Here is a 22,197-nt window from a genome sequence, read left to right as displayed (position 1 = left end):
GTTGACTATATTTTTTAGAGTAGTTTTCAGTTCAGAATTGTTTTCAGAGCAAAACTGAGCAGAAGGTACAGAGATCTACCATATACTCCCAGCCCCACCCATGTATCTCACCAGTGCTTTTGAAAACCTCTACAGGTCTCAGCAACCTTCAGGTTGTTTTAGCTCATGTCAGTGTCTTTAGCAAATAATAAGTAATGGATAGATACCACACTAATTGTTTTGATTTCAGTATCTTACTTCATCCTTACAGCCACCCTATGAGGTACGTACTATATTAGTCCTCTTTTCACAGATAATGAAACTAAGGATTAGGGAGATTAAGAGATTTGCCCAAAGTCACACATCAAGGAAATGGTGGATTAGGATCCACGCCTAGATAAAATGTGTGCCCTTAACTAAGCTAACTAACCTTAACTAAGGCAACCATAATACTAAAGGTTGTCACAAAATTTTAATGAACATAATTTTTACCCTGAATTCAATGTATGGAGGTTTATCATATAGAAATGCTAACATAAGAGTACAAAGATACATACACAAGTATGTTGTACTTCATTTGTACTCAGGCACAATGGAAAACAAGCCCAAAATCCCTCAGAGGGGGACTGGTTGAATTACAGTTCATTCAGAAAATGAAACACCAGGCTATGAAGTTGATTTTTTTTCTTTCCTTTTTTTAGGGTAGAAAAGCTAGTGAAGACACTGACGCCTGGTTAAAGACAGTTTTGTGATTTTACACCCTCTATTTGGCTTTGTCAGCAGCAATGATAGATTAAAAATTAAAGATAGCATGCCGTTTCTTTTTGGTAGCTTTGAAGACTTTCCCTGTATCATTATTATACTTGATAAGGAAAGGGAAAGCTATGATCAAAACAAGATAAGCATCTCTGTGAACTAAAAACGTAACAGAACAACAGGACATCATAGTGGTGAGTGGAGCCCAAAGCAAATGGTTCTGCTGGCCTCTTAAGTCTGCACAAAGGCTGTGAATCAACACTGGAGTCATAGAAACCAAAGGAAAACGGAACTCAAGAGTGAGGGCAAAATCAACATATTTTCAGCCCTTAAAGATGAAGAGGTTTTCTTACCTAGAGATGCACACTGAGAAATTGCTAAAAACACAGAAGAAAAGTAAAATCAAATGGAGGAACTGGATGCAAGACACTTTGCTGAGCAATCAATAAAATATGCTGGTAAATCCAACTATTGATTGCAAGCATAAATAATCATCTTAACTGATATTTTCAACTTAATGCTGAAACTGAAACTTGGAACAACAGAGAGGAAGTTATAAACAGACAAATTCAGTGTGTGTCTAAACTATTCCATGTCCTTGTCTTTTTCAAGAGAGTAAACTTTGTTAGGCAGATAGTAAAGTATCTTCATTAAAATTATGAGTTGCCACCAAAAGACAGAAACCAGTAGAAAATAAAAATCACAAAGGATACGGAAAACTTTCTTGGCATAACAAGAAGCTGTAGGGCTTCCCTGGTGGCGCAGTGGTTGAGAGTCCGCCTGCCAATGCAGGGGACACGAGTTCGGGCCCCGGTCTGGGAAGATACCACATGCCGCGAAGCGGCTGGGCCAATGAGCCATGGCCGCTGAGCCTGCGCGTCCCGAGCCTGCGCTCCACAACGGGAGGGGCCCCAGCAGTGAGAGGCCCGCGTACCGCAAAAAGAAAAAAAAAAAAAAAAAAAAAGAAGCTGTAAAGGAGGGAAAAAAAATAAAGGAAAAATCCACATGCAGAAACCCCAAATAAAAAGCCCAAATATATTGCCATACCTAGAATAAGGCAAACTGCTTATCTTTTCTTATTTAAAACAGATGGGCTGGATTAAAAAACAAAAAGACAAACAGACATAAAAAAGTAGCTGTAAACAAAATTCGAGGAAAATATGAAAACTATAAGGATGTAAGAAGGCTACGTTAAGCCAACAGGAGAAAAGCAAGGCAGTGTAGCAACATTAACAAAAGTCCAAATACAATTTAGAGCAAATTCATTAATACAGAGGAATTCTACATAATACAAAACAACTGCCAACCAAGATTATCTGACATTCTTGAATTTGTATTGAAATATATAAAGCAAAAATTGACGATTATAGGAAAATATTGATTAATCTATGATTTTAGTGGGTTTTTAAAATCTTACAATGCTCAGAAAATGACAGATGAGGCAAAATAATTTAGTAGGAATATTAAAAAAAATCTCAACATAACCTTTGTCTATAGCATGTATGTATCCCTGACCCCCAAAACAAAAGATTGGTATCCAAAATAAATTAAAACTTTTATAAATCTACAACAAAAATTTTAACAGCAAATGGAAAAATTGAAAAATTATATAAACATTCAAATCTCAGGAGAGAAAACTTTCACTGTTATATGTAAATAATCTTAAAATGAGATATTATTTAATATTCATAAGATTAGCAAAACCCAAATAGTTCAACGGTGTGTGGAAACAGACATTCTCAGATGCTGCTGGTAGAAAGGCAATTGATTCAGTCACTTTGGAGAGATTTAGCAATATCTGGTAGAATTGAACTTGCACATCCAGCATGACCCATCAATTCTATCTTTAGGTATACACCCTAGAAAAGTTCCATACATGTATATTCAGGAATATTTACAAATATGTTCAGTGCAACATTATGTATACATACAAAATCCAATGTCAGTAGGGCAGTAGGGGAATGGATGATTAACACTCATCTAAATTCATCAAAATAACCAGATCTTGAAAACACGATGCTGATTTTTTTAAAAAAAGCAAGTTGAAATAGATATTTATCCCATTTACGATCATTGCTACTTTGGAGGACCATGGTAGTTGAATGGTACTAGAAGGAAACTTATGTTTTATGTCTAATGTTTGATTCCTTTAAAGGACCTGAAGCAACTATGAAAAATAGAACACTGGTTAATTTTAGATAGAGCACACATTATGCTGTATTATTTTTGTACATTTCTGTAAAGAAAAAAATTTTTACATGGTAGCTATAGAATGGTATGCATAAAATAATTCATGTTGTTCATACACATATTATTGATGCACAGAAAAGTAAGAAAGAATATATATCAAATTGCTAACTGGTTATTTCTTAGAGATGGGATTATGAGGAAATTTTACCTCCTTTGCTGCACATTTCTTCCACACACTAATTTGCTATATATTTTAATTTTTTTCCCCCAAGTAGCATCTATTACGTTTCTAAATAGGAAGAAAAAAATTAGATTAACTTCCTTCTATAAATAACATCTTGTAAAAAATTAGTTTTAAATAATTTTGACTGGGCCTTTCCCTACCTTTCTTTCAAAAAATATGTAAACACACATTCTTAAGAAAGACCTAATATTTAGTCTCTAAAAAGCACTTTCAAAATTCTTGTTGAAAAAAAAAAGGTCAAATATATGTTTGAGTATATATCAGTTTAAAGGCATGTTTTGACATTTCTTTTCCTTGCCAACTATAATTTTCTCAGAAAGAATAAAGAAAAGTCAGGACATGTCTAAAATGCTTATAACTTAAGGACTGAATCTTCCCAAGATTTCAGCTGAGAATACGTGGTGAGCCTTTCCCAAAAAAGATACTATAATCAGAGATTCTACTGTCAATCTAGTTTCACTCCAAAACTCTGATTTTGCCTTTTTCAGGGTCGATACAAGTTTAAAATAAAATTTAAATGTTAAGGTCATCAGAGTTTTCCACCATCCAGTAGCATTTGAAGAAGGCTTCCTGAATATTCTTTATTCAACAAATATTTCTGAGAACCCATCTCTAGCAGAGTGCTTTTAAAACTCTTTTTTGTTTCTATCCTATATGATATCACATCATATAAACAAGGGAGAGGAAGGAAAACTGGTTATAATTCTCTAACTGATTTCTCAACTCAATGGATTCAATTTACAATTTCCTAAACAGTACTCTTTGTAGCATCTAAAACTGAATGTAATGATAAGTACTAGGCAAGTAAGAGATATCTTGCATATGTGAAAAAGATATTTATTATCTCATGAGTGGGATAGAAAAAGATCTGAAAACAACTTAAAAGCTCATCAATATGGAATTTTTAACATACGTTACAGCCACACTGTGGAATACTACGTAGCCAGTAAAAAGAACCAGTAGGTTTATGACACAAAAAGCTTTTTGTGTCATACATTGTTATGTGAAATAATTATAACATAAAATAATATGCATACAATAATCAAGTAGAATAACAAACATTAATTGAGTATTTTCAGTATGCCTGAATTGTTCTAAGTGCTCATAACCCTTTGAGGTAGGTATTATTATCATCTCCACTATACAGATAAGGAAACTGAAGTCCAGGAGTTCCAGATCAATAGCCAATAAGTGGAAAGGAAGTCAGACTGCCTCCCTCTAGAATATGTGCTCGTTGTCTCTTCACTATAGCAATAATTACTTCTAATGAAAGTAAAAGAAAATGTGTGCATGTAATTGTGTGTACAGAAAAGCCACACATTGTACTTAAGTGACCTCAAGGGAGAGGTGTGGGCCTGAAGAGGGAGATAAGATAAGACTACTGCCATTTAGTTTACGTACTTCTCTATGGTGCTCATGTAATAGTTTTGTAATGAAAGTATTAATACTAAGCAAGAACTAATCTGCATAACACACCTCCATTAAACATAACCTCAAAATATTAGATTTAAGAAAAATATTTATTACAGAGTGGAAAGTCTGTTCTCTCTTGTTAAAATCTTTAAAAAAATTTTTTACTCTTAACAGATTCTGGCATCTTTACCAACTTGCTGCAGTATTTCTCAGTGGTGTGGATGAGTATCCTCTCTAGGGAACTGAGAAGTTATTGCATTTTCCAAAAAATCATTATCTAAGACTCTGCAAGGTCCTGCAAAGTGTGTCTTTCCATTTTCACATCTAACCTCCTCCCAGTCGACAGCTGTCAAGCAAGTCCTGCAGCTCATTCTTCTCACATGGCGCTTTTCACGCTGTATTCACATGACTCATTCACTCACTCATCTCCCTCATCAGACAGAGACCTCCCTAAAGGCAGAAATCAAGTACTACTGTTCATCCATAAACTCCATTGAGAAGCGTGGAGCCTGACATACGAGGTCATAAAATAATGTGTGGAGACATAAGCTAAGACTGATACTGCTTCCAGTCTCTAGTCCAAAGTAATCATCATTATGGCTCTAAAGCTCATCTTGTGAAAACACACCAATTAATATTAAAGCTAGTGCAAGAGTAATACTATGATGTAATATCTACTTTTACTGAGTGTCTGCCTCTGCAGGTCACATCACAATCTCTAGAATCTTTGTTATATTACCTATAGTGCTCCCAACAGACTTATAATGTCATTATTTTTATCTGCTGTTTACAAAAATGAAATTGAAACTTAGAGAGATTAAATAATTATCTCAAGGTCACATAGCTCATATATAGTGGAGGCAGGATTCAAATGTAAGTTTCTAAGACTGCAAAATCTGTGCTTTTTTCATTATGTAGTACTTTCTCTGAAAATGATTAAAAAATGGAAAAGTGAGCATTTTTAGAATATTTTTCTTTAAAGAAGTGTAATGAGAGTCTGTAAAGACAGAGGCACAATATTCCATGTAAGAGAAAAATTAGAATATGTTATAGATCAGTATTCCTCAGTTGTGAAGGTAAATTTCTTCATTAAAAAAACAAGAGCGCACCATTACAGGAAGAGGGAAAGAAAATTAAGATGCCACCTTATTCTTAAATTCTCCATTCATTTAAAATTGTTACTGCTCCCCAAATCACCAATCAGAAGGCATGCATGTATATTTTTATTCCTGCAGACTAAAGTGAATTTCATAAAATTTCAGAGTCTGCAGAGACTTTGACATCGGGGTGATTTATGTGGGAATCCCAACAGCTGAACGAAGAAAGATTACAGCCAACATGGTGTCAAACACAACCTGTGTGAAGTCTCAGGAATAAAAGCATGTGGTTGACACTCAAAAAATAAATAACCTTGACCACAGACTCTTCAATAACCGACACTTGAAACATGCCTGCAGGTGGCAAAGGAAGTGCCTCCAGAATAAATAGCCAAAGCTGTTCCACTTCAAGCTGAGGGAGTGTGTTCCTTTTTTGTAAGAATCCTCCTTCCCTGTTCTTCCTTGTGAGTATTACTCAGAAGCAGTGGCCAACTCTGCTCCATTGCTTCTTAGCTACAACCTGAAAAGTGGTCCCAGAAGTCTTCCATCCTCTTGCAGTTTGATGGGGAAAAAGCACAGGAAACTGTCCTACTAGCCATGAGGGCAAGTCCCCTTTCAGTCACTTCTGAAATGCCTGACATTGGGGAAGTCAACCTGTTTGGTTCTTGGATTTCTTTTTTTAAAATTTTTATTGGCGTATGGTTGCTTTACCATGTTGTGTTAGCATCCGCTGCACAACAAAATGAATCAGCCATACACATACAGATATCCCCTCCCTTTGGGACTTCCCTCCTATTAATGCACCCCAATGTTCATAGCAGCACTATTTACAATAGTCAGGACATGGAAGCAACCTAAATGTCCATCGACAGAGGAATGGTTCTTGGATTCCCGGTCTGCAAATGGAGGAAACCCAGTTTAGCTGTGCGAAGTCAGATCACAAAGCTTTCGGGTCTGTGCACCTTCTTCCTAGTCTTCTCGGATTGGTGGTTTTCTCGTGGATAATGATACTAGCTTGCAGCTATTTCTCTCATTCAACATTTTATCTATGCTGTCTTTATTTTTTATTGAAAAGAAAACAGTTGCTTCCTCTCAAGGAAAAATAAGAGTTAAAAAACCATTCTTTCTCATAAATGGTTTGCACACTAAAGAGAAACCATAAACCCAGATGATAAAAGTGTAGGCATTATGATTTTCATGTGACTTCTCATATTCAGATAAAATGTACTCAGTAATATACATGGGTCCTAAGAGAACATCATGTTTAATCCTTTAGATTTGTGTTCATTTATAGAGGATGAAATCTGTCTAATATTTTAAAAAAGTGAAATTAAAAACAATAGAGCCATATAACCTCCTGGGATAAAAGGAGCAGCCCTGGGCTTCCCTGGTGGCGCAGTGGTTGAGAGTCCGCCTGCCGATGCAGGGGACGCGGGTTCGTGCCCCGGTCCGGGAAGATCCCACATGCGGCGGAGCGGCTGGGCCCGTGAGCCACGGCCGCTGAGCCTGCGTGTTCGGAGCCTGTGCTCCACAACGGGAGAGGCCACAGCAGTGAGAGGCCCGCGTACCGCAAAAACAAAAGGAGCAGCCCTGAGTTAGGGCTGAGTTGTGTGAACTAAGTGGTTAAAAGTAGCTCGGGGACTTCCCAGGTGGCCCTGTGGTTAAGAATCTGCCAGCCAATGCAGGGGACACGGGTTCGAGCCCTAGTCCGGGAAGATCCCACATGCCGTGGAGCAACTAAGCCCATGCGCCACAGCAACTGAGCCTGCACTCTAGAGTCTGCGAGCCACAATTACTGAGCCCACGTGCCACAACTACTGAAGCCCGCGTACCTAGAGCCTGTGCTCCACAACAAGAGAAGCCACCGCGATGAGAAGCCCATGCACCGCAAAGAGTAGCCCCTGCTCGCCGCAACTGGAGAAAGCCCGCACAGCAACGAAGACCCAACACAGCCAAAAATTAAAACAGAAGAAAAAGAAAAAGAATACAGGAGGAAAACCAGGTTAGAGCAAGAACTACTGCTGCTCTTTATTTTTTTCTTTGATTTGCTTTGATTTCTTTCAGAAGCTAAGGCACTAGGGCCATGGTTACTTGTATGCTTATATTACTTTCACTGTTTCAAAAGAAAAAGAAGAAAAGAAATGAATTCCACACATAACTTAATTATTGGGTCTCCCATAATTATAACACAAGGGTTTAATGGAGTTTCCCTATTCACAGAAATGTCAAGGGATATCATGTTTTGAACAAGGTAATGAAGTTGTCCTCAGAGAATTAATCAAACATCTCCTGCTAACAGTTTATTTGTCCTCTCAGTATCCTGAAGTAGGTTCAGTACATAGTGCTATTAAGATGTACTGACATTTTAAAAAACTTCAAAATATGTGTTCTGGACCAATGTCAGTTAAGACATGCAAGCTAGATGCATTGGGAGGATAACGATCCCCTGGAAAGTGGGTATAAATCTCTGTACTTCTTTCAACCCTGTTGTGTAGTGTAGATAGTATTTTACCAGTTTACTGAGCTGGAGACCACGCACCACAGATTCACAAGTGTAAAAGCAGCATCTATACTATTTATAATTTTATTTTGTACTTAGAGTATCACCTTGCAGCACTGAGATTGTGAAGGACCCTATGGCTTTGGCTTTTTAAAGCTTTCCCTGGCAGTGAGTGTGGTCCTGAAAATTATCCCTTTGAAGAAGTGTGATTCTTGAACAACAAAAAAAAGAAGAATGAGCTTCTTGTTGGCATTTTGACCAGAATTTCAGCTTTGTGGCATCCTTCCTGAGACAGTGAAACAGATTGTTTGTGAAACACCCTCAGGGAAGTTGAAGCTGAGATACATTTCAGCCCTATGAAGTGTAAAGAGAAAGCTTTTTTCTCTCACAATGTCAATATTCTGACTTTCCTGACTCTTTTATTATGAAGTACTGGCTAATAAAGCTCTACCAACCATTTAATTTCTTTGCCCAGGACTGTGTTTAACTCAGGGACTGCTGACTTGTACTGTGATTTGGCTCACCGGACAGTGCAGTTGTCCTTACAATGATGAGACTGTCACAGCCCGAGGGGACATGTGACAATGCACATCAATTTCTGGGCTGCCAAATGCCATGACTCAAGTCTTTTTGATTCTTTGTGTGCCTTTCCCAGAACCTCAGGTCCCACTGGATGCCCCTTTGAAAGCACCCATTGCATGTGGAGCCTGGTTTGGTCAGCTGCCATTTTTGTATCTGTTTGCCTACTTCCTTGTTGGAATCCTCTATGGATTGGGCCTGTCTTGTTCATCACAGTGTCCTTGGTGCTTTGGGGGATGCCCACTACTCAGAAGGGGGGCTACTAAGTGCTATACGGTGCTGATGTATATACATATGGAGTGAGGGCAGGACAAATCCTCCATCTCTTTTCCCCTGGCACAGCATCTGGTGCATTAGAGATGCTCAGCAAACATTTTAAATAAATAAATGTCTGAATATATATTATTTCAGTTGTCTGTTTAACTACGGCAGAATGAAGACCTGTGTCTTAGAGAAAGGATGCAGCGATGCTTTATGTCTCTAGAAGTGCGAAGGGAAAGTTTTATCCATAATTTTAAGTGCTTCAAATTGTTACAAATGGCCTAAAGAAAAGAGGTGGTTTTAGTTTTAGCTACATCTTATAATCCTAATATAGATTATTATTGTGATTATTTGTAGCATGATGTAGTCCACTGGTTTTAACAAATGATATTACCCGTATACTTTACAGGGTAATCTTGTATCTCTTGAGGTCAGTAGCAAGTTTCTTGACATCTATTAAAAGAAGATTTAAGGCCAATGACAAAAAAAAAAAAAAGGTATGTATATGCCTTCTAAACTAAGAATAAAGGGAGAGAAAAAGAGATTCAAGTGTCTGCTTCAGTAAGGCAGAACAAAACCTGCTTCTTAGGGAGATCATAAAGCCTGTCAGCCTCCTGTGAAAGGTAACATCTACCTGTGCAGAGGAAGTAAGGTATACAGAGAACAGGGAGGCCCATTCAAGATCTCTAATTCGAGAAGAACTGTTTCCGGTTAGTGACAAGTTTCTTAGGGAAGCAAACTAACAAGTTTCACATTTCTACAGTGACCAACTGACACGCCAACAGTGTCAGAAAATAGTACATACATTCCAAAATGTTTTTCTTAATTTTTCATTCTAATACAATAAAGGAGATGCTGTTGTCTATTTAGTAATGGATTTTTATGAAGTATATGTTCTCAACAACAGACCATAAGTACATAGTGCATTGTCTGGACTTACTAAATAAATACACAGACCTCTGTGATTTCACTGCAGTATTTCACAGACTTTGGCCTCTCTTTACACTATGGAGCATGCAGGTCAAGACTGTAAGTGTTCTGCTTTCAGCCAAGTTGCAGTTTTGGTTTATTGGCATTTTCTCTGTGCTTTATAATTTCAACAAAAGAATACACTAGACCTCTGTTGTTGGTGAACAATTTGGAATTTCCGATGCTATTGCTAACATTTACTAAGAGATCTTCTCTAATTATTCAATCTCTTATGAATTTTATTGTTTTTGATTATAGTATCTCTTTTAATAATTTTAAGCTTACAAACTCTGAAGTCTAGTATCTGAGAAGTTGCTTCTCAGATTTATGTGATGTTTAGCACTAACATGGAATTCACCTGTGACTGAGATCTTGAGGTTCCTATAACATGTGTAGTGGTCTGCTTCCAGGGTTTGAGTGATAATAAATCAGCAATATTTATCCTTTGATGTCTACAAGATGGTATTATATGGCCAGCGTTCACTCTCCTGTGTGGAAAAGATGGGAATCAGGCAGATAGTGTTACCATGAAAAAGACAAAACAAACACAAGACAGCATTTATCCATAAGGACTTGACAAGACAGCCCAAACCCAGTCCTTCAGAAGGGAAACCCTTCCACTGGACAACTTGCTAAATGATGTGGAAAAGCAATGCTTTTCCTTGTGCAAGTGAACTACCAGACTCCATCACATGTTCTCTTAATGATCCTGGAGGAGCTATAATTGGTAAAATGTGAACCAAAATAATTCATGTATAAGTTAGCCTTACGTCTATAACTGCTAACATTTTAAGTATTCTAGGGTCCTCAAGTCTGCATGCACAGAAAAGGATACAGTTTGTTTCATTTCTATTAGCATGCCTCATGCTATTTTTGAGTATTACAGTGTAGAATATACACTGTAGAATATCTATTAAATATACATGCTGCCAGTACAGTATGAAGTGGGCAGCATAGCGGTTGGTGCCATGGACTCTGTGGTCAGCCTGGCTAAATGCTTCTCAACTGTTTGACCTTGAGCAGGTTACCTAACTGCTCAAAGACAATAAAACTGAGGCATAACACAACCAGGCTCATAGTCTGTGTGTGTCTTATAGTGTGTGTGTTAAATGAAATCATTCAAGTAAGAGGCTTAGCACACCTGCTATTGTTATATATATAATAGTTATAATATATAGTTATAGTTACAATAACTATATATTATACTTATTATTACATGACATATATGATATCTATGGAGCCCTGAAAAATAGAGACATGAGTTAGTTTAATACTGCAAACAGTATGATCCTATTCAATGTTGTAACCTTAATATCTTAGAACTACCCTAGCAGACAACATATCTGCAAGTTTACATTCCATGAACTTGAGAGCTTATTGCTGGGTGAACTGTCCCTATGTCCTGGCACAGTTCCCTGTGCTCACTTCTGGGGAGCCATAAGGTCATTCTTCAATGTAAGTTATACAAAACGGCGAGCTGTTCTCATAAAGAACTCTGGAGCCTTTGCCTTTTCTGGTAATAGCGGTGAGTGTTTTCATGCGACTGGCAGCAGAGATTCAAGTGGCTGCTTGCCAAGCTCGTGTGTGTGCAGAGGAACAAAGCTCCGAATGCCTTTCCTGCTGTGAGCAGTATACTGTATCAACAGTTTCAGAAAGATCAGTTCACAACAGCAGAGCAGCAAGTTCCTTTAGAGCCGGTGACCATAACAGGCTGAGTCAAACGTACCCCATTGCTAATGAACCCACTCCAGCAGCCTCGGACCCTTGCTTACTTGCCTTTATTTTAATTTGTGTCCCTGTACCCAAGCCCCACGTGGAGCCGTTCCCTATTAACAGCTGGCCTGCTGGGCTGTGAGTTCAGCCAGGTCCAGAATTAAGAAGACAGGACTGGGGGTTGGGACCCTGTGGGTCCTCCCAAGGCCAAGCCTGGGAAGTCTCCCTTCTCTCTCCCCTCCAATTCATATTTAGTGAACGACTCACTCATTCACATTCACCAACGCTCTTTTTCTTCCTGCCCTCTCCCCTTCACGAGTTTGTTAAAAATGAATTAATCGTGGGCTTCCCTGGTGGCTCAGTGGTTGGGAGTCCGCCTGCTGATGCAGGGGACACGGGTTCGTGCCCTGGTCCGGGAGGATCCCACATGCCGCGGAGCGGCTGGGTCCGTGAGCCATGGCCGCTGAGCCTGCGCGTCCGGAGCCGCAACGGGAGAAGCCACAACAGTGAGAGGCCCGCGTACCGCAAAAAAACCAAACAAACAAAAAAAGAATTAATCTTGTAATTTCGAAAGCCCTCTCCTGAAACCATTACAATTAAAAAAAAAAATGATGTGAAGTGACTCTATCTCACAAAATGGTTTATGTTTAACCCAATGGAGGTACAGAACGAGGGAACTAAACCACACTATTTTAGTTTTAAGTTATTTTTAAAATCCGTTTGTTTTAAAGACCTAAAGGTGCACTTGTTACCTGACAACTCCAATAATATACTTCACTTTGTACATTTCCACAATTTTCTTGTAATGTAACAAGTGACACAATTCCTATTTGCAACTAAGAGCCAAAACAACCTGCACATTAACATTTAGTAGAAATATACTCTAATAACCTTTCATTACTGAACTCGGCATATTTGAACAGAATGTCTCATCTTCTCTCAGCTTCCTTTCCCTAGACTGGTTCTCTCTCTTAACTTCCTGTTAATGAATGGTTCCTCCATTCTTTGAACCTGTCAAGCACACACGTTTTTAGATACATATTTTTAAATTTCCCTCCTTACATGAGGTCCAAGTCTTAGCAGGTTTGATTCTCAGCGGTAGGTTGTTTCCTTTCCAGTCCCAACGTCCCTACAGGACCCTACAGGTCCACTTTTTGGTTCCTATTCTGTTCACTTACACTGCTATCGAATTAATAACCTCCAAACATTGCTCTGATTATTGCACTCTTTTTTTTTTTTTTTTTTCTGTGGTACACAGGCCTCTCACTGTTGTGGCCTCTCCCGCTGCGGAGCACAGGCTCCGGATGCGCAGGCTCAGCGGCCATGGCTCACAGGCCCAGCCACTCCGCAGCATGAGGGATCTTCCCGGACCGGGGCACGAACCCCTGTCCCCTGCATCGGCAGGCGGACTCTCAACCACTGCACCACCAGGGAAGCCCTAGTTGAGCTAGTTTTTAAAGTGCTCTCATACAGATGCTATTTGGTCCTCATGAAGATCCTGTAAAATAAGAAATTCAGGTGATAATACAGTCAAATGAGGAAAACAGGTACAAGGAGACAAGTGGATTGGTGAAGATTCCTTGACTAGAAAGCAGCAAAAATGCGTCCACAGCCCAGATCTCCTAACACCTAATCCTGGAAGCCGGGCAGTGAGCCTTTCTCAGAAAAGGCAATGTGGCCAAATTGGATTGCCCTCTGCTCCCATGTCTTTCTCTCCCTCCTGCTTTCACGCATGCGATCTTGGAATACTTTGCCTTATTCTCCATTCACCTAAACCCTTTCCATGTGTTAAAGCCTTTATCTGTTCCTCCTCTTGACTCACAGAGTGGTCACACAATTGCTTTTAATCACACTCTGCCTTCTTCTGTCTGCTTTGTGGTGTTTCAAATTATTCCCGAAATAAATTATTCTACTTTAACCTTTTACTTACTTAGGTTTTTTTTTTTCCCCAAATAGATTTTAAGCTTTCTGAGATCCCGGCCTATGTCTTACATGTCTTTATAGTCCCCACCTGTTACACTTAGTAAGTGCACAATAAATATTTGCTCTGTGTGTGGTATGTGAGATTAAAATTTTTTTTAATGCAAGACATTTCATATGTTTTCCTTTACCTTATTTTCGTTTTCAAAGGGTGTAATATCTACATCATTCAACTAGTATTCTTCCAATGTGGAAAAATGGATATAATCTTTATTATATTCAGCGAATTCTTGCAAAGCCTCCCCACAGACCAGAAACTCATTAAACATCCATTAGCTGTCCCTGAATCCTTAGCATTATCAACTACATTAGATAGTCTGTTAAGGGCTTCAGTGCATTAATATTCTGAGCAGTCAGAACCTCATTTTTCCATTTCTTGATTTTTTAATATTTTTCTAACCCAAGCATACCAAATGCAGAACGTAACTTTGTTTTGTCACGTTGTTAGTTGAACTGAGTTCGGCCATTCCTTACAAAGACTGGCCTGGCATTATTTAATTGGAGTTTACACAAATGCAAATAATAGTATTCAAGAATAAAAAGGATGGTAACCAAGCCTTTCAGCTCAGTACAAATGCATAAAACCTATTTCACCTACACACCATACCATGATGTATTTTTCTAGCACCAGAAATGCTTTCTTCTCTATGGTACTCCTGCTGTTGAGAAAGCTTTTCTGATGTCTGGAAGCTTTTGAATGGCACTGAATTGAGCTACATTTACTACAGGGCTCACCATGCTATGCTGCCTTTTACATGTCTCTGGTTTATACCTACTAGCATGATCATTTTTCTAGGGGCGTCGAGGAAGGCAGCCACTTTAGTGAAAACCCCTGTGGGTGGGCACACAAAAGCTGAAAATGGATTCAGCTTAAGGGTTCCTTAATTAACTTCCAAAGACTGACAGCAAAGATTAGTGAAATACTGTTAGCACTGACTTGATACTCTTCCTAAGGAACAAATGCTGTAGTATTAAATTGTAACCTTTACTGAAGTAGTGAGGACTGAAGCCATTGATGTTCAGGATATCTGCACAGAATGAGACCACTGCTCTTGTGCCAGCCTGTTCATGTGTAAGTCTCTTCCAAACACAGTGAAGAGTTTAGCGGTTTCTTAAAGATGCAAGACAGGTTTAATCAGGACCTATTTCTGTCCTTTGAGCCCCTGCTCTACCCTCATATAGTTAAGAGTACAGAGAAAACCTTTGGTCCCAGCTGAGATTTTCAAACGTTTGCACCTAAGAAACGTGACTTTCCATCCAGGTGTTGGTCCTTCACTCTGCAGCCACAGACATGGTATCCTATAATTTCACTGAGGAATAATCTAGCTTTGGAGAATCAATTCCTTTTTTAAAAATTCAGATTGCTTTGAGTTACAAAGTTATAAAGGATTTGTTTCTTTTTAGTCCGGGAACATTGGTCGGTGGACTCGTCATCTGGTATGCCCATTACCACAGAAACGGAGACAGCCATCAGAGCAAAAAGTGTTGGAAAGTCATGAAGGATATTTCACTCAGATTGTGTAGCAGGCTTAAATATTTTCCGTACTCCAATTACATAAAATTTTAGTGATGGAGCAATTGGCCACCTTCAGAAACAACACCCCTCCCTTGACCAATGTTGACCTATATTTGGATTATTCTTTTCTAGATTCTATGACCATCGTATCCCTACAGTTATGTCATTAGGTATGACGTATTTTAATCCCTTTGATGAATTTCAGGATTCATTATAGCCTAGTGGAGAAGCACATCAAATCTTAAATAGACCTAAATTTAGGACATATATCCAACACTTTGTGTCTGTGTGACATTAAGCAATTTTCTTAGCCTCTGTAAGTCTCATTTTTCCATCAATCAAATGGAGAAGATACCTTATTTTGAGATTTAACTGGATAAGTCATGTAAAGTCCTTTGTACGTAGTAAGTGTTCAAATGTGACAACTGTTAGTAACTGTATTATGGCACCTGAATGAAATTGGACTTTCTCCCCATTAACCTGGGCATTCTTTCTTTCCATGATGAACTGGTGCAAGTCTGCATAGACAGTACTTTATGTGTAGCAGTATTGTTTTTGCTTATAAACTATGTACATCGTAAGATTTCAACTTCTAAAATGAAAAAATGTAGGAAAAATTAGTAAAATATAGGTAATACAGGTAAACTCTTCATTTTACTCCTGGAAACTGAGGTTCAGAGACATTAATAAAAATTGACCCCAAAGCTCATAAGATATGAAGTATTCCAGCAAAGATGATCACAAAGCAAATTTCTCTAAAATAAGTTTTACGTTTATCTTTCCTATTATTTAAAAAACAAGTGAAATAGTTGCATGTTGAAAAAAAAATCCCCCAAAGCTTGGAATAGCAAGAGGAATTAAGATAATGTCCTAGCTTGCTGCATGTTAGACATTACAGATTAAAAATGTTTGACAGGGCTTCCCTGGTCGCACAGTGGTTGAGAATCTGCCTGCCAATGCAGGGGACACGGGTTCGAGCCCTGGTCTGGGAAGATCCCACATGCCGCAGAGCAATTAAGCCCGTGAGCCACAACTACTAAGCCTGCGCGTCTGGAGCTTGTGTTCCGCAGCAAGAGAGGCCGCGATAGTGAGAGGCCTGCGCACCGCGATGAAGAGTGGCCCCCGCTTGCCACAGCTAGAGAAAGCCCTCGCACAGAAACGAAGACCCAACACAGCAAAAATAAATAAATTAATTAATAAACTCCTACCCCCAACATCTTCTTTAAAAAAAAAAAAAATGTTTGACAGCACTTAGACCCTGAAACATGTTTGATCCTTAGATTCTTTTTAGCATTTCTTTGCTGGATTGTCCTACCCTTATACTAACTACCTTTCTCTTCACTCTTTCCCATCTCTGCTTAACATTCGTGAAATGGGCTCCTTTTAAAAAAAATATGAAAATCAAGTAAAATCTGTCCATATCATAAGTCATATGAGGGCCATTTTTGCATGTCCTTTGAAGCCATCTTATCCTCTTGTATGACTTTTATTATTATCAATAGAGATAACGTGAAATTTGATGTCTCTAGTGCATAACTCTGTCTTAATCTCCAGACCTGTATCTCCATTTGCCTCCTCCATATCCAGCACTTTGAAGTCATGCAGCCTTTTCAAACTAACACGTCCTAAGTGAACCCATTGTTTTGTCCCTACACCAGTTCTACTCCTGTTTTGTCTGTCTCAGTGAACGGCACCACTCTTAACCCAACTGCCCTGTTGGAAACCAAGGTATCATTCTTTGGACTTTCCTGTCCTCTAGCCTTTCACGTCCAGTCAATTGCCATGTCTTGTCCATTCTTCCTCAGCACTATCTCTTGGATGCTCCCTGGTCTCTTCATCCTCATACAACCACCCTGTTCAAGCCGCCATCTCCTAGCACCCATATTTCTCCAACAGCCTTCAGAGCAGTTCAATCTAGCCTCTGCATTTTAGCCATGGCAGAGTAATATCTCAAAAATGCAAATCTGATTTTGTCACTCTCTTTATAACCTGTTAGAGTTTCTGATTTCTATTTCAATAATAAAACACAGCTTCTTTACATGGCTACCCAATCCTATCAGATTACTCCTTGCCCAGCCAACTTCTTCTTTGTTATTCACTCCTTTGAGCTGTTGATTTGTGCTATATCCAAGCTTTCAGTTCCCTGAAAGCATCACATGCGTTCAGCCTTTGCACTTGTGAACACACTTCCCTTCTCTCTTTGCCGGGTTACTCTGATATTGTCCTCAAATTTCAGCTAGGAAACCATGATTTCAAAGAAGCTCTTCCTGAAAGAGAAAGATGTTCTCTCCTCAGCAGAGCGCTTACTACATTTATTTTATGCTTGCATGTTCACTTATCTGTGTACCCCCAGAGCCTGAAAAGTCCATGGGTTCAGAGTTCGTGTCCCCTTGTTGCTATTGCACTGAGAAATAGGTGAGTACAGAGGTGCTTAACTCGTATTTTTAATGAATAGATGTATGAATGAGTGAAGTTTTGATTCTTAAAAAATATGTGCTGAAGAGAGGAATAAATATTTATTAAACTGCAATGTGACACTATCCAGAGATTCCATCTCTTGATTTACTCCACTAGGGGATCTTTAAAGTGGCAAGTTCCTTCTTCCAAAGCTAAATTTGTGCTGTACTTTATGAAGTTAAAATTTTACATTGTGAATTTATTGAAAGTAGAGGATACCACTGTATTTACTTATAGTTAATTGTGTACTTTCTGGTGAAGTTTTATGTTTGTGAGTCTGTTCAGTGTACATTTGCCTTGTTCCCTTCATTACAACGAAAGTTTTCTGAGGGTAGGGATTATTTATGTGCTTTGTTTTATTTTATCCTTAGAAAACTTGTGGTGCTTCCCACAATGTAAGACGTTAGTGAGACCTGAGTGATTAAAAAATAAAATAAAAAGAAGTGGAAGGGAAAGGACAAATGGGAGAAAACAGAGAGGTGTACACAGGACTTCTGATCTATTAAACGGGGGCTGGGTGATCGCTGGTAACACTCCTGACAAACTCCTGGTCCAGTGTTTGCATGGTACTCTAATGCCTTAAAATCAAAGTCTGTGGCGTCCAAATTCCCCAGTCCTCTTCTGGGGTGAAAAGCTTCTAAGAGTTTTGGCTACCCCACTCCTAATACCTCTTTAGCTGTCTACACCAGGGAATTGTAATGCTCAAATGAAACACTGATACTAATAAAGCATTTAACAAATATTATGTAGTAGTAGATATTGTACCTATGGTTCCACAAACTTGTCACCACTAGGCACTTGTTCTAGAGGTAGAGGAACAGTATGGAAAGGTCATATATGGGGCTCCGATAATACTAACTTTGCCACATACTGGCTTTGTAAATTCAAGTCAATCACTTGGCCTCTCTCAGCCTTGTCATATGTAAAGAAATGACATCACCCTTTACTCTTGAAAAGAGCTAGCAATGTACAAGTGAAAATGCCTGGCACTTAATAAATAATAGTTTCTTTCTGAACCTTTATTTTTTTCCCATGTGCATCTTGTAACAATCCATATGGAAAAAATTCTTTTGCCAACAAAACAAACTGAACCAAAGTAATCATTAAATGTATTTTCTATTTTAAAATTAAAGCTCTATCTATATTAATAAAAACAGAGAGATATCTAGATAGCAGATAGGTGTTTAGGGTGGACTATTAATTATGTTCTGGCTGACATTCAAAATATTGGCTTTTTCTCTGAGATCAACTGAAGTTAAAATAAAATGTCTGTATATTTAAATACAAAATAGAATTTCCTATTAAACCAGTCAACTAAAGCTACCGGACATTATCTAAGTTTAAGGTAGAAGTAAGACTTTCTTCAAATCTCTCTTGATAAAATCATTTCTAATTTTCATTACTTTTCAGTAAAAAACAGACATTATTATATATTTCACAGGATTGTTAGGAGGATACTGTACAAAGGACCCAGCGCTGGGCTTGGAACAGAGTATAAGCTCACAAGACATGTTAAAGCCTTTTTAACTTAACTATCACTTAATCATCAAAGCACTTCCCGGGTAGGTAATTTTTAACTTCCTGAGTTTTCAGATATTTTGAATGACAGTCTTCTGACTCTCCTCCAGTTTGTGAACCAAAAGATTCATCCACCAAGTTTGTTCCTCTTTTTATCTACCATGAGGAAAATTCAAGAGGGACAGAAAAATATTCAAGTCCTGGGGTCCTATCTCTCAGTTTACCGCTCTCACTTTCATTACAAGATTACTCACAGTCTTTCCTCTTGTTCTCTTTTCTCACAAGAAAGCACAAACTGTTTTTTGAACTGTGATGATTAAGACCCTTTTGCTCCTTTTTCTGCTCAGAAAGGGGATTATTTTATGGTCATTAGGTTTCCCTCAGGAAGAGTAGTCCAGGATAAACCCTCCCCCTTTTTGGAAGCCTGTTGGACTCAATTTTCCATATATTTATTACCTTCCTCGTTCGTTTAATAGCCTCGTCTGATGGGTTTCTTTGTTAAACGAGTTCAGACATAGAGATTAAAGTTACAAAACAGAAGCTTTTGCAATCAAAGCAAAACAAACACACAAAAAGATAAATTGTGTATTAAAATTGCTTCAATTCTTCACCAGGAAATTTTTAAAGTTTAATCACCTAATGATAAATGGTGCTGTAAAAGAAACTGTACACAGGTGAAAACACATAGGTGTGACTTTGCCCTTTGAAAATACTAAATCATGAAAGACAAATCGATGGATGCAGCCAACTTAGAATCTTAATCGCACTATAAAATCAAGCATAAGATAAATGTGCATGTGAAAATTCTTTTGCACTCTTATCTTTCTGTTTAGAAGGTTGTGCCTGAGGTTGGTGCGCCTGGTAGGAGGAATAATTTGGGGGTAAATTAGTACTTACCATCGTCTTTGTCAGGGATGATTGTAACCTGAGCCCCTGGGAACTCTGATCCAATTCTCCCACCCATCGGCATGCTCAGGAGAACGTGGAATGTTTCCTTCTCCTCATACAAGGAGTCGTCAATTATAACGACCCGGCACATTTTTTCCCGCTCGTCTTTGTCAAAGTGGATAACACTGGTGTGGTCCTCGGGCCGGGATATGTAATCAGAATAGGACAGCACTGATGTTGGCACAGTTCCTCTTGCCGTTCCTGGAAACAGAGAGAATCCAAAAGGGGTTTATGTAGAACATACTACCAGGGTACCTCCAGAGACGATTATTTTCATATGCAGCATCTTCATGGTCCATCATATCTATGAACACCCCTGGAAACTGCAATAACTCCTCCACACCCTGCTAGCATCATGGGTCACCTTTATAATGGTCTCCAGCATCTGACAAAGAGTACATTTCAAGTGTTTTCTCCTCTGCTTCCTGCCAGAGGTCTTTTAAAACAACACAATAATACTGAATAATAGCTTAGTTTTCAAATGCTTACTGTGTGCAGGCAAAGTGCCAAGCGCTCTACATGCATTGCTTCCGTAATCCTCTTAACCACTCTGTTGGGCTTTACACGTTTGGTAACTGAGGTTTACAGAAGTCTAACCACTTGTTCTGGGACCCAGAGCTCAAGGTTGATCCTGAAACTTGCATTTTGACTGCTATTCTTTACTGCCTTTCAACTCACATACGTTAATGAAAATTTTAATGAAAGTCTGCAGTGTCAACTGCATTTATGACCTTTTCTTTTACATTCTTAGAAAAGTCAAAAAAAAAAAAAAAGAAAAGTCTACCTGTTTCCTAGAAAGGTGTTTGGTATATTAATGAGTATTATGTATTAATTTTAATTTTGTATTGCATAAAATCACATTTCGGAGGGTGCTTACTCAATGAGCAAAACAAATGTTTTGAAATTTGGTTGCTACGAGTTTCAGACCAGTTTGATATTAGTTTCTTTTCCTTGGGTATGCATTTCTTTGCCTCTTTTTTGGTTGTTGTTTTTAACAATAACCCCCTTCTACTTGAGCAGGCTTGAGCGGGAGAGGGGAGCTTCAACTTCTTACAACCCCAAAGGCCTTGAGTATTAAAGTGACCAAATGAATCAGAAATGTTTTCAATAAGCAGCAGAGTCCTGCCAGGTCCTCAAAGGTGCCATAGTGAAGGAAGACGTCCGCATGCATGCTTTTTCCCTATTTGAAAACTGGACTAGTAAAGTATAACCTTCGTGGCATAATGTTATGCCTCCAACATGTAAAAGAGGCTTATCTATATCTTTGCAGGGACATTTCAGTTCATTGGCAAATTGAGCTACCTTGCCGCGTATAACAGATCACCATCAACTCCCGGCTCACATCTCCACTTCTCCTGATGGGAATGAGCAGTTCACCAATGTCCTCCTCGATGGAGTATTCAGACTGGGGGATGAATACAGTTGATTCTAAGGAGAAAACAGAATTGTTTTTGTCTGAGCAACTTACATATGACATAATCCTGTGCAAATTAATTGCTCTCATGATTGATATTTTCCCCTGGCATATTCTGTTAGAATAGCGCAGTGTGAGGGGAAGGGGGGAAGACAGGGGAGATGAAGCAGGTATAGAGTGTGTAGGCTCCAGTCTAGTGAATTCTTAACCTAGAAATAAACCCCAACATTGCTTTTATCTCCAGTAATTGCTTTTTTTTTTCTCAATTAATAAGTGCTGCTGACACACTTCCTTTAAATCTAACTTTGTTCTCTCAGGGAAGATCTCCACCTTCTGTTGGAGTAGTTGACTTTTAGACTTAGAAGAGGCCTCAGAAGTCATCTTGTCTCACCTCTGACTCTGATGAGGAAACTTGGACCCACAGAGTTGAAATTATTTGTCAAGGACTCTTACTGGTCGAGGCAGGACTACAACTCAGATCTTGTAATGTCCACTCTATTATTATTATTTTTTTACCCCAAGCGTGTTCCTTTTGAATGATTAATGATTAAAAGTACGTACAATGCATTATTACTCAGCCATAAAAGGAAACAAAATTGAGTTATTTGTAGTGAGGTGGATGGACCTAGAGACTGTCATACAGAGTGAAGTAAGTCAGAAAGA

At 38.7% G+C, this 22,197-nt stretch overlaps 1 protein-coding gene across 1 annotated transcript in view; it reads right to left on the bottom strand.

The window, feature by feature from the left end:
- The window catches only part of FREM2 (FRAS1 related extracellular matrix 2), a gene marked incomplete at its 5' end in the record, with an annotated part of 148,847 nt that overhangs the window by 45,892 nt on the left and 80,758 nt on the right, over window positions 1-22,197 (bottom strand). Inside the window, 2 exons of the mRNA XM_081215111.1 lie at window positions 20,070-20,321; window positions 21,423-21,548. Coding sequence (XP_081071237.1) covers window positions 20,070-20,321; window positions 21,423-21,548 — 378 coding nt within the window. The remainder of the gene's footprint in view (window positions 1-20,069; window positions 20,322-21,422; window positions 21,549-22,197) is intronic.

The sequence above is a fragment of the Mesoplodon bidens genome, assembly GCF_964165515.1.
Source record: "Mesoplodon bidens genome assembly, chromosome: 17".
Classification (NCBI taxonomy): domain Eukaryota; kingdom Metazoa; phylum Chordata; class Mammalia; order Artiodactyla; family Ziphiidae; genus Mesoplodon; species Mesoplodon bidens.
This window is presented reverse-complemented; position numbering and strand designations above follow the sequence as displayed.